The sequence below is a fragment of the Cebidichthys violaceus genome, unplaced genomic scaffold (assembly GCF_023349555.1).
Source record: "Cebidichthys violaceus isolate CVI_PGR_0920_01 unplaced genomic scaffold, fCebVio1.0.p SCAF_7, whole genome shotgun sequence".
In the NCBI taxonomy this organism is placed as follows: domain Eukaryota; kingdom Metazoa; phylum Chordata; class Actinopteri; order Perciformes; family Stichaeidae; genus Cebidichthys; species Cebidichthys violaceus.
The window spans coordinates 5,746,425-5,758,907 of record NW_027176927.1 but is presented as its reverse complement, the minus strand read 5'-3'; the positions used below and the strand labels follow the sequence as shown (position 1 = coordinate 5,758,907).

Below are 12,483 nucleotides of genomic sequence, written 5' to 3'. Positions count from 1 at the left end.
GCCAATCGTGGAATAAAATTTTTTAAAAACACCAGAGTGACATATTCATATTAATTTATTTTCATTTTAAAACTTCAGAAAAAGAGTAAACAAAGTGCAAAGTCTGTTTGTAATAAGTTAAACATATTACTATGAAGAGCTCTTCTACAATAATTCCCTTTGACAAACAAAAGAGCTCATACATTATCTAAACTGACCAAATGTGTTAATCCGTGCAGGATAGAAATCAGGGTTAGGAACCTTAGATTACTTAAAAAAACAATAATGGATGAGTCAAAGCACTCCTGTCATCCATTCACATTCCTCTTTCTTTCCACAAAAAGTCCCAAACAGTTCACAAAACTGGTGGGTGACAGGATTCTTGCTTTCGCTTTCCCTTTGATAGAATTTCCCCATCTTTGATTCCCTTTATCCCCCCTCCCCTCTACCTCTTTCTCCTTCTCTTTTTATTGGCTGGGGCTCCTCTCCCCACCTCGGACGGCTGTCATTAAATGACTCTTGTAGGTTTTGCTGAGTCCAGTCATCCAGAACTTGAGCAGCCTGACGTTGTCCTCCTCGCCCGGCCCTGTGGCGCCGAGGAGGGCCAGAACCTTCTGGGTGTCCTCCCTCCCTCGCCCATCCACTTTTGAGAACTTGAACAGCACTTTAACTTTACTGAAAGAGAGAGAGAGAGACGGCTATGAGAATCTTACTTAAGTCTAGTTGGTCTTTTATTAGAGTGAATTAATATTACTTACTTCATCCACTCTTCTTTCAGACACAGCAGGCAGTGAGACACGACATCCACAGACAAGTTCTCGTTGGACAGAGCCACCTCAAGCTTGTTCAATAATGCGGGACCTGGAAAAAGAGGATAAAGATTGTTTGACAGTTTACTATATGATTGTTAATTATTCTACAGTTCTACGTGCAACCCTTCATGTGTTTCCTGCCAAATCCAACAAGGGGGTTGTGTTTTTGGTCCTTCTTGTCCAATTATTAACTTAAAAACTTGTTGACAGTGCAGTTTTGAATGAATGCTGGCAGAAAGATGGGCTGTGGGCCAAGAAAAAAAATCTGGATTTGATGTGGATCCAGATCATAGGATGGGACATGTCTAAATATTTTTGCTATTTGCTCTCACTTAAATTAAACAGAAATCTGGCCCACATAAGTTTGATAATCATTTTAATGCAGATTTAGATCCAAAATGTGATAGAAAATTTCAAAAACATTTTCTGTGATTAATTAAAATGAATTACTATTCAAACTTAAGTGTTTGTTTTAGGGTTAAGACATGGTCACTTCCTTAAAGGCAAAGATATGCACTCTTTGCTTTTGGGGTTTAACCAAGAATCAAACGACTATATTGTCATTGAAAGAGGCAGCAAATGTATGGTGACTATTTATAACTTCAGGTATGCGTGCTCACCCCTGTCTGTGGGCTGTGTGTTGGCACTGCTGATGGTGAACTGATAAAGTGAGTAGATATCATCTTCACCCACGGCTGACATCTGACAGCTTCTCTCTGTACTGACATCCACCAGCAATGAAAACTCTACAGGACACACAAAAGGAAGGAAAAAAAAATCTGCATGTTCAAGCGTACGACTCGTTCTAACAGTTCTCTCAGAGGTTTCATACTGTAATTTATCACAGTGCGAGTCTACAGACACTCTTGTACCTGAGGAGCTGACGTGCGTTGGAATAATCACATCTGGGCTTAGACCCAGGAAGTTGCATTTGTAGGCCTCCTCATACTGAGCACTGTATGGCACCGAACGCACACAGCCTACTGGGAGCAAAGACTGATGGGAAACAGGACAGAGTTAATGGCCCTGCTCACCCACTCAGTTATTGTGGCTGATAGGCCGTGTTCACAGAAGGCAGTTTGACATGCCACAGTAGGAAAAGCACAGGTGTAAATAATAAAATGAATGATCGCTGCTTCACGTCATCGTTAATGTCATTGGGAACACCTGTGATTTTCCTACAATGACAAGACAAAATCTCTGCTGTAAAAATACACTCAAATATCTCTCTAAAGTAAAAAGGAACAATGATTGTCAACTGAAAACAGTTACAAGCTCCATCTTGTTTGTGTATCTAGCATAGAAATGTTAGGGGAGCATGTACAGGCAAAGACTATTTCAAGGCGTGTAATGGTAACTTCAAATGTCTTCAGGGCGAGAATTGGAAGTTAGAAAAACCCGAAATGAATGCACAAAAGTATCTTTGTGGAGGAGTGGCTGAAACCCGATCTAATCAGTTTACATCTCATCATATATGGTTACATAACATGGAACTAATCATTTTAATTCATCATATTTCACAAGTACTTTTCAACCACGACAAGATAAAACCAAAGTCTTTTGTGTTAAATGATTATTGTAAGAGTTACAATTGTGTTATACTACACTGCATCTAAATTATACAACGGCTAAACTAATGAAGACCCAGGTGTTATCACTTGTCCTAATTGATATCTACCCACATCATCATGACACCATCTCTCCTAACGAGGCAGAATGGGATGCAGCAGTAGAGTAAACTACCTTGAGCACCGTGAAAGCTGACTGGATGAGCCCGGGGTCAGCGCCTCTCCATATGACCTGGTTTCCCATGAGCACGTGCCACACTAGCTGACGAAACTCAGCACCCCCGAGAACCTGCAGAATACATCAGACTGAAGTGTACAACGCCTAACAGATGTGTTATGTGAGCAGATGTTAAAATGTAAATTAACTTAAATGTATCAGATTAATGCCATAAAACTATAAATTCAAGCAAAAACTGTTTGTTACAGCCAAAAAAACCCCGAAAAACCAAAGCTTTCTATTTCTCTATTTTCAGGTTTTTGCACAACAAAATGACAAGCTGATAAAGTTTACCTGTCTCAAATGCCTCAGCGACCTAAATTTTGGACCGGGTAATTCATTTAATTTTTCATCATCACACAGGAAGTCGAGGCCCAGCTCACTCTCTAATTGGTGCCGCTGTGATGTAGAACAGCCTCCTTCTGCTCCCTCCCAGCAGCTCATTTCCTCCTCTTGCTCTTTTGGTAACAGAGAATGACATAAAAACAGAAATAGCAATGAACAAATGTTTTCAAGTAAAAAAACAATGCGGGGGAAATTCCACAGGAAATCTTTTAGACAGGGCTGGTTAAATGTCACTCTCCATATATAGAATGTAATGTGCACATGATGCTACACATGCTATTTTCAAACTAAAACGAGCACTGTACAATCTCACCACTTATCTATGACTAATTTCAACTGCCATACTAATAGATTTCCGAGTCAGAACAAGATGAAACAGCTTCCTCTGCGGTGTAAGGGTGACTGAGTCTGTGCTACACAAAGAAGAAAAGAAACTTAACAAAAACTATTTGTACAAATTGACATTTTGATGTTTACTGCTTTAATATTGTGCAATATGGATTTTGTCTTGTGTTATATTTCATGTGTATTTATCAATCACATTTTGATGATGAAGTGTTAAAGAAATAAAGTGTACTTACAATATTAATAAAAGGGAACAGGGTATTAAAATTCCACAACCTAAGAGCTGCGCTGGACTCGGAAATGTCTCTGAAAATCTTTTAATCACTCTCTAATTCTTGACTAATAATTGTGTAAACACTTTCTGGAAAGGCAGTTATTTGAGTACAATGGCTCTGTGAATAACCCTGTGTTTTTTCTGTGTGTCTGCCTGACTGACCCAGTGAATCACACTTCCACAGAAGACTTTTCAGACTGATGATAAAACCATGGCACAATGTGCAAAGCACATAACATCTGCTGACATCATCCTCCAGAAAGAGGCCAAACCTTGCCTGGAAGCAACATGAAAGATATGTTGAAGCATTGCCAAGGATCCTCCTTTTTGGGATTACTTTAATGTCAATGGAGATATTTTTTATCATTGGCTTTTACCGCGTTACAGGTTTGAACAGGTATTAGATAGGTAATTACAAAAGTTTAGTGAAAAAAAACTTCCTTTAATCAAGGACAATGTGACTACCTGTCTGTCTCTCTATGAGCACCAGTGTGTCCTCAGTGGGGGCTCCCTCCAGTAGCTTCTCTGTCAGACGACAACCACATGCCTTCAGCAGCCTGGAGACAACGTGAAAACACAAATCCACGTCAAGGTGAGCCATTACAGCCGACAGCTTGTATGTCACAGTGGGGCTGATGGTGCATCAACTCACCAGCTAAAGGACGAGTGCAGGCTGGCCCATAGGTTCTGATGCTGTGTCAGTGAAGTTAGAGATCGGGCTGCGTTGCCACTCCTTTGGTGTGGGAAAACTGCAGGTGAGAAGACACTGTTCATCCTCACTGCTCGCTGGGGACAAACTCCTTGTTCATTGTCAAACACCTGATGGAGAGAACAGTACTATAGTCACACACATGTAGACCAATTTTTATATGAATAAAGGTATGTTTGTGTCCATGTGTGCACCCTATACCTTGAGGGCTGTGCTTTGCAGGCTCTGTATAGTGAGTCTAAGGTGGCGTAACAGGAAAGGCCAGGAGTTGATAAGGTAGATCCTGTCCATTGCTACCATGACAATACTGTACCAGCGCTGGAAGCCCCTGGCCAGGCTGTCTTTGATAAAAAAGGTGTGCGAGAACACAAAACCATGTTGCTCATCTCCAAAGAAAATTGGTCCTTCACGGCCGGGACACACCTGATGAAGCGGACGGAGAGCAGAAGTATATGTGGTGACGGACGTTTACTTAGTGCATCAGATGTGTGACTCACACACACATACGTACATCACTGTTTACCTCACAGCTGAGGCTGCGTACGCAGGCCTGGCGGACCACGCTGAACAGCTGTGGCTGTCTGGGATGCTGGTGGCTCAGGAAGCGAATGCCTGTTTCATCATCAATGCTCACAAATCCTGGGTGAGATGCAGGAAGAGATCGACATCCCTATGAGGCGAGGAGAAGAGGAACATTATTACTTTGAGATAGATGACAGGACTGTGGACCAACCTGCATACACCAATGTCACAGCTAGAGTGTTATAATGGAGAAGACAGACAAGAAGAACGGGGGCTCCGTTCAAATGGAGTTCACGTTCTGTCCTCACCTCACACATTTCCCCTCTCTGTGTGGCCGAGCTGTTGGCCCTCATGGTCAGCCCTTCACCTTCACGGTCACCATCTCTGTCCCTGTCCCCGGGCACCAGGGCACCTGTCTGGGATGAAGGGGACGGCGATGGAGGGTGCAGTGCCTCGGTGCAAAACAATGTCCGAGGGCCATGGAGCTCACAGAAGTGACAGAGAGCAACCAGAGCATTCATCTGAAAGGGAGACAACAAGTTTGTTCATGTTTATGGAGCTGAATATATTTCAGCATTAACAAGCAGTTCATAACTTAACATTTGTTTCTGGTCAGTCTCATTCACTGACATGACTAAGTAACACAAGGGTTAAGACATATGCACTACAACTGATAATATCAGATTGTCTTACCTTCAGTACAGAACAAAGTTCAACAAATGACTCAATGCCACTTCACACAGAGACATTCATTGGTCGCAGCGTAAAAAAAAGCCGTTATAGAAAAAGCAACATTTTAAATGTGATATAAAACAAACTCAATTCTTGATTCTGTCCGTTTTACTCAAATCCATGATTCTCGGTGTCTCGGATTTAGATTTTCTACACTTTCCTTGTTGTGTTATCCATCTGTGCAGCTCCTCGCTGACAACAGATCCTGTCACATGACAAGGAGTCACGCGCTCGAGAACAAATGACGCATGGCAGTTAGCTGCGCGAGCCTTTTCGTAATTTTAACCGTTGAGTCGAAAATGTCTCAGTTATTTTTATAGCAAAAAGCTAGTCTCTGCAAAGAACTGACTTATTTGCAAGTATCCGGCTTTATATAACGTTAATGCTTCCACAAAGGCGTCTCTCGTCGAAAGACACATTAAAACTACATTACCCATGATTCCTTCTGCGATAACAAACTCAGGGTTAAAGGGCGATAACAAGTCAGAATCGTGTGCTCCTTCGGTTAGTATGTCTAAAAATATCTTACAGGTGATTTTTAAAGACGCGTTTGTGTTGTATCTGTGTTATCTAAATATGACGATTATTTTCTCAATAAATTGTTGAGTTTTTAAAGGTGTTTTAACCATGGTTTTAACGCTAACCAACCACTTCCGCATTAGTTGAGTGGTCAGGTTTTATTTTGTCACTACGTCAGGTCAAACAATAGTACCAGCAAAAACAAATTGACACAGCAAACGGGTTTGAAGTAATGTTTCCTTTTGAACCACAGATTTGAGCATGGCATCAGACGGAGTAGGAATAGCTTCAGTTCCATCAGAGGACGAGAAGGATGAGGGGACCCACCTGACAGACACGCCCAGTCCAGAGGTAGGGATCCCCGAAAAAGACACCCTAAAAGCCACAGCGGGTAAGTAAGCCTCATACACAGTAACTGTTTACTGTTTATCAACTGGGTCTCTGAAGGCTAGTAACTTCTTTTGAGACATTGTATAGCAATAGGTAGATCCATGTATCACATATTAAAGAGACTATTATCTACTGTGTTAGTCACTGAAATCAGTCAGAATTTTTGCCAAGTAATAGACTACGTAATACAATTCCCCAGTCTTTGATATATTTCTGTGTTACTGTGAACAATTTGATTTCTGGTAAGCTCTCAGTGGTGTGGCTGAATCAAAGACTGGAAGGCGGAGCTGAATGAGTTAGCTGTGAGTCAGGAGCCCGTATCTCTGTATTACTGGGCTCAAATCCAGACAAACATTCCAAGGAATAATGAACTCCTTCATATATTTTTTTTTATCCAGTCACTTCCAGTCTTGACTCTCATGTTCTCCCGTGACCTGGTCAACCTGTGCAAGTCGGTGCCGTCTCAGTGGGAAGGAAAATATTACAGCTAATAATTAGAAGATTTGGGGTGTGAGTCACATCCAGTTCTCCTATCTCGACATAGCGGTGTAGGGTGTTTGATGTTTACAGGCAACTGGCTCAGCTACTTGGCTAACATTTTAAATCTTCTGGGATGAGTCATTGCCACCTGTTACATGAGTTGTAGTGTTATAGTAATAGTAATATGGTGTCATACACATCATCTTTTTCCACTTTCAGTTTTTACTCCTGGGGATTAATCACTTCTTTAAACCTTAGTTGCAATATCAGACCTGTTTAGATAAGGATCATGAGGAATCTAATAAAAGAGTTCAACATTTCATGGCAGGGGATTGTGGATCTTATTTCCTTTGATCTGTACATTTAACATCTATGTGTGATCAGACATGCATAAACATATCTCACTGACATGGAGACATAACTCAACCGTGTATTTACAAGGCATACAGCAGAAACAGATACTCCATTTCCTGCTCTAAGCATGACTTTCACACACTACTGCATATGTATATCTTAATGTATCCATCCAATAAAAACAGTCAACACACAATGTGAGAACCTCCGGCCCACTACTCTTATTCAGCCTGGTGGGGCTCTCTGCCTGTTCAGTAAAGAAGGTCAGGTGATCATGTTGGTGGATATTTATCTTTATTTATATCTTTATTATGATAAACTCTTACCTGAGAGAGAGCCTCAACATATTGGTTCAAAATTATATGGCAAGCATCCCAAAACAAAGACTGCTAGTTTTACGCGGGGCTACTTTGGGTATAATTTGCCTTTTATTTATGTTGTTGCTTTGTTTCTTTAATTTAATTTAAATGCAGAGTCCATATTAAGAGTTTGCTCAATTTCATTACAGGCTTTTATTACAGTTTTATTGCACATCCTCTCACTCAGTCTCTGTCTCTCTCTGTCTCTCTCTCTCCCTCTATCTCTCTCTCTCTCTCTATCATTGACAGAGTCAGCAGAACCGGGTGAGAACGGAGTCAACGTGTGCCGTTTTTTCCTGATGGGAAAGTGTCATTTTGGCCACAGATGTCGTTTCTCTCACAGGTCTGCTCGGCTTTACCATGTACAGCAAACTCACCGTGAATGACTTGTACATCATTTATTTTTAGTAACATTAAATGGTTTCGCAAATTATTTTAGAACCAAAGCGGCTCCTGTTGGATAGATGGATGCCTGAATGTTAAAGGATAGGTTCACTTTTTTTAAAGCACATTTTAAAGCAATACTCACATGCTTCTAGTTATACTGAAAGTATAACTGGTTGCTGTAATTGTTGCAGTATAAGTGATGAGGGACAGAATCTCAATTCTGCAACAATTTCAGCCACCAATTGCTCATTTCATACATGTGGGCACGTGAGAGTTGTTTTTAAGTCGGACTTGAAATGTCAACCTCTCCTTTAACTACACAATGCCAAGCTCCACCTGGTTACAGATACAGTAATTCTTCAGAAGTGTCTTTTAAATTTACTTTATTTTTATTAACTATAACAATAAAGAGGTTAAAAATCATTGTAGCACAACAACTAGTATTAAAGTGATGGCTGCCTCAATGCTAATTCCTTATTGCTAATTTCTAGTGTTTAGAAGTGTATTGTGTGTATTTATTTCTGCTGGTCAATCATTGCTTATATTACACACCAGACAGACACCGATACTTCTTAGCCACAATGAGTTAATCTGTGTCAAAGGGAATTAACGACTAAGAGCATATTTCTTCACTTGTTCATGCAATGTTGACATTTTTTCCACGCTCGTCGTCTCTTGTCTTAGTAACCCATCAATAGATGATTCAGGGGCTGTGTCACCTGACCAGGGTGACAAACAGGATGGAGAAAAGACGGAAAAACACAAGAAGAAAGTGAACAAAGCAACAAAGCCAAAATACGAGGCAAAAGGTCACTCCTTGCGTCATCAGATTTTCTTTTCACATTTGTTTTAATGTATTCACTTTTTTATTCATATCTTATTCTCCTGCAGAGGTGAACAAGAAGCCTCGCATGCGCACGGCAGATGAGGTCATCTCTCGGATCCTGTGGGACTCATCGGTGGAAGGGACAGAATTTGTCGTTGGGTATGTGGATCGCTTCCTTGGCGTGCTGGAGCGTCCCTTCAACGACTTCAACTGGGACACCGACCCGTGCGACTGTGATTACTCTTTAGAGCTGGCTCTGCCCAGACACAGGATCCAGTACTTCACCTACAGAGGACACCGGGTCTGGGACCGCCACAGCAGGACTGACAGAGTGTTTGGCTCCACCGGTCAATCTCTGGCTCCCCCCTTTGGAGGGGAGGGGGAAGTAAAAGGTAAGAGTGCACCCTTTATTGCTACCCCCACCCTACACACAACCAGATACAAACTGACATACAGAAAATGTACAAAAGCCAGGACCACTCTGCAGTGTTCATGCTAACCAAATTTAACAAATTATTCTAGAAGAAATGAACACAGAAGAGCAACAACAAGACCAGCCACCTGCTGAGAGTCTGCACCTGCAGGAAGAGAGGGAAACAGAGGAGTGTGCTCAACCTGAGAACACGCATCTGGAGGAAGAGAAGCAGAGTGAGATCAATACCCACACCCCCGAGTCAACACAACCAGCTCCAAAGTGCCGAGGAGACACTTCTCAGGAACAACAGGAATCACAAGGAGCAAGTGTTGCGGAGGAGGCTGCAATGAGGTCTGGAGTTCATGTTCATCATTTAAATTTAACTGAGAACAGATAACAACTCCTCTACATATTTATTTTTTTCACTGTGTCTATAAGACTTAACATCAAGTTGTGTGACTTGGAAAGCAATCATGCAAAATACATCCTGCCTCTCACTTTGATTTTAGACTGGAGGCTTCAAAAGACCAAATGTCCTTATCCCAAAAAGAGGAAGCAAGTGGAGAAGAGGGCGAGGAAGAGAATTTGGCAGAGTGGAAAGAAAGCTGGGAAGGCAATAAAGATGCTTCGGTGGGTTAAATCACAATTGAAATACCTTCTTGTTCTACTTTTACAGTTCATGTTTAACACAGCGATTCTCTCTTCTGTTATACAAAGAGTTTCCTCCGAGCACAGAACAAGAGCCAGAATCCATCAGCACCTCTGGAGCAGAGAGAAAAGCGTGGCGGTCGCCCCGCTAAAAAACGCCCCACGCACTTTATCACCTTCAGGGCCAACACTCCGGCCATCCTCTCCTCTTTCCAGCAGTTGCAGGAGGAGATCGCCTCCCTTCTACCCGCCTCGGCCCCTCACTGGCAGACCGCCGCCAGCCTCCACGTCACCATGTGCCTCCTGAATTTGCCCGGCCCAGCCGAGGTAGCCGCCGCCGGGAAGGTCCTCCGACGGTTCGCCCATTTGGATCGCAACCCGCCGGTGTCTCTGACCTTCCCCGTGAGGCTGAAGCATTTCAACGGGAGGGTGCTGTACCTGAGCCCCCAGCCTCAGCTTCACCTCCAGCAGCTCAACGGCGGCCTGCAGGAGGCCTACAGCAAGGAGGGCTGGCTCCACAAGGACTCCTACAACCCGCGCTACCATCTCACACTGGCCAAGGTAGAGGGCTTTGAGAAGGGGGACAGGGTGTTTGAAGGGGTGGGGGACCTGAAGGTGGGGAAGGGTTTAAATTTTGGCCGTCTGCCAGTAAACACCTTACACCTTTGTGCCATGAGCTTTTCTGAAGAGGACGGTTTTTATGAGACCGTATGCACGGTAACTCTTCGATGATATTTCTCTTCATTTCACATGCACACACTACATACATGTATGTTAATACACCTGGTGCAATACCTGTGAGATTTGCACTAGACATGTGGAGTTATCAATCAAATCTCATGTCTGTTTGTAAGTTATTAACTTAATTCAAATAAGGTGCACTTATAAAGATAATTGGGTGAAATACATTTTATAGTAAGGTCTAAACTTAAGGGAGTAAATTAACAGCAGGCATACTATTTTAAATTATACTAAACTGTTTTAAGATGCCAAATGATACAATGACCTGACAACGCTTGAATTGTAATATGATTTTAAATGTATGTATTTTCCTTAATGAATGCAATTTTATCTGTTAAGGGCCTACGTTATATGTCCAATTGATATTGCCAGGTGAGATGTGAATGTAGTCTGCATAGAATAATAATATCGGGAATTTATAATGCAAGTTGACACAATACATCCAGTACTTGCTAAAGTCACAGATGTTTACTTTGCCTGTGAATTAAAGAATATAAAGACTAAAAACAGATGAACACAAGTATATTATGTATTTAATGTCACGTTATAATGCAAAGTAACGCAAAGTCTTGTAGGTTGGCTTTGGTTGATTTAAATTGAAAATACACTATAAAGCCCACAATGGACAAAGAAAACAAATGAATTCAGAACTTAAATGATTAGACAATCTGTTGATCAGTTGATTAATCAATTCTAGCGTCTCCATGGTAAGAACATGCTTCTTATCTTTGTCTTGTATTATAAGTAAAATAAAAGATGTGCTTTTTTTTGTTTGTTAAACTAAAGACACAATTTGAAGACATGGACTTCAGGAATTGTTTTTACAATTTTGTTGATCAGAATTAAAAAAATAAATAAAAAGTGTCAAATCAGGACACATGGACATAGTTGGAAAGGATTTTGATCAGCTTTGAACCTTAAAACAACATTAAACATACGGTTTTAGTATAATTTCTTTCCTCTATGGGCCAAATAAGGTGTTTAGGGCCAACTTCTCCCTGCACTTTGATCGTTACTGTTTTACGACTACACAGACAGGACATATGCATCTGCCATAAAGGCTCATGTGTGAGACATGAATTGTTTATGAGGGGGAAAGCGTTTTCTATACAGCTATGAATCAGCTATAGTTGTATTCTGCAGCTCATTACTCCACAATTAATCTGTTTATATAAATATTGCATGGATGGATGTTCCACAAAAACGATGACTTTGTATGCCTTTTTGCAATGAATTATAACCGCTGGATTGTGAAGGACATTAAATATTGAATTGGTTATTTTAAATCCTGCGAGTGGTGATATTTTATCAGTGATGGATGGATGGCCTGGATGCGGTACTGTTGCCGTGGTTTAACATACAGACACGAAGGCTGCGTAAACGCTCCCTGAACAACTCTTGCATACATAATATAATGTTGTCTTCTTTCACACACACATACATACGTACACTATACATAGGCTATATGAGTCAGTGAGTATGCTCTCTGGCTCTCTACTGTTTGCTCCCTCGCTCACATTATCTCCCTGTCTCCCTTCCCCCACTCTCTTTCAGTGACACAGAAAAACTAACGCTGCCCCCTCCCTCTTTGCTCGCTTGCTTCTGCCCCTCTTCCTCCACTGCCAGACAAACACCATACTCTTTTTACACCATTATATCTCCAATTTGCATTTCTCAGTCAAATCAACCCACCGAGCATCTCCATCAATCAGCATGCTCTCATCACTTCTATCACGTCCTCCTCTGCCTCCTGCCTCCTCACTAAGTCAGTGTTGATGCTGTTCTGCAGCCTCCACTGAAAGCTGGTTTTGCCTAAAAACCCATTGCATGGTGCCCCTCTCCCTCCCTCCCCCCCTCTATT

The 12,483-nt window shown here is 41.7% G+C and overlaps 2 protein-coding genes across 4 annotated transcripts; one reads left to right on the top strand and one right to left on the bottom strand.

Moving 5' to 3' along the window:
• Positions 1 to 37: 37 nt before the first annotated feature.
• flcn (folliculin) lies at positions 38 to 5,685 on the bottom strand. Of its 2 annotated transcripts, none has more exons than XM_068735209.1 (12): positions 5,465 to 5,685; positions 5,080 to 5,292; positions 4,761 to 4,919; positions 4,451 to 4,672; positions 4,193 to 4,359; positions 4,006 to 4,097; positions 2,871 to 3,034; positions 2,535 to 2,648; positions 1,664 to 1,787; positions 1,412 to 1,537; positions 738 to 840; positions 38 to 654 (listed from the first exon to the last, which is right to left on the bottom strand). In XM_068735209.1, exons 2-12 carry the CDS (start codon positions 5,290 to 5,292, stop codon positions 447 to 449), a joined length of 1,692 nt encoding a protein of 563 aa, XP_068591310.1. In that variant the 5' UTR covers positions 5,465 to 5,685; the 3' UTR covers positions 38 to 446. The 2 variants fall into 2 exon arrangements, with proteins under 2 accessions (XP_068591310.1, XP_068591311.1); XM_068735210.1 differs by having other exon boundaries at positions 4,773 to 4,919.
• Positions 5,686 to 5,771: 86 nt separating this feature from the next.
• Positions 5,772 to 11,908, top strand: leng9 (leukocyte receptor cluster (LRC) member 9). Of its 2 annotated transcripts, none has more exons than XM_068735208.1 (8): positions 5,772 to 6,007; positions 6,276 to 6,413; positions 7,855 to 7,948; positions 8,677 to 8,801; positions 8,884 to 9,210; positions 9,344 to 9,584; positions 9,743 to 9,863; positions 9,951 to 11,908. In XM_068735208.1, the coding sequence occupies exons 2-8, from the start codon at positions 6,284 to 6,286 to the stop codon at positions 10,611 to 10,613; spliced, it is 1,701 nt and encodes a 566-aa protein (XP_068591309.1). In that variant the 5' UTR covers positions 5,772 to 6,007; positions 6,276 to 6,283; the 3' UTR covers positions 10,614 to 11,908. The 2 variants fall into 2 exon arrangements, with proteins under 2 accessions (XP_068591309.1, XP_068591306.1); XM_068735205.1 differs by having other exon boundaries at positions 9,341 to 9,584.
• The last annotated feature ends 575 nt before the right edge of the window (positions 11,909 to 12,483 follow it).

Excerpts from the sequence above, each read along its gene's own strand:
- flcn (XM_068735209.1), bottom strand. The coding sequence starts at position 5,292 with ATGAATGCTCTGGTTGCTCTCTGTCACTTCTGTGAGCTCCATGGCCCT. Across the intron at positions 4,098-4,192 it reads CTGCACTCGTCCTTTAGCTG|GCTGCTGAAGGCATGTGGTT; the intron begins GTGAGTTGATGC and ends CGTTGTCTCCAG. Across the intron at positions 2,649-2,870 it reads CGCTGAGGCATTTGAGACAG|GTTCTCGGGGGTGCTGAGTT; the intron begins GTAAACTTTATC and ends TGTATTCTGCAG.
- leng9 (XM_068735205.1), top strand. The coding sequence starts at position 6,284 with ATGGCATCAGACGGAGTAGGAATAGCTTCAGTTCCATCAGAGGACGAG. Across the intron at positions 9,211-9,340 it reads AGGGGAGGGGGAAGTAAAAG|AAGAAATGAACACAGAAGAG; the intron begins GTAAGAGTGCAC and ends AAATTATTCTAG. Across the intron at positions 9,585-9,742 it reads GCGGAGGAGGCTGCAATGAG|ACTGGAGGCTTCAAAAGACC; the intron begins GTCTGGAGTTCA and ends CTTTGATTTTAG.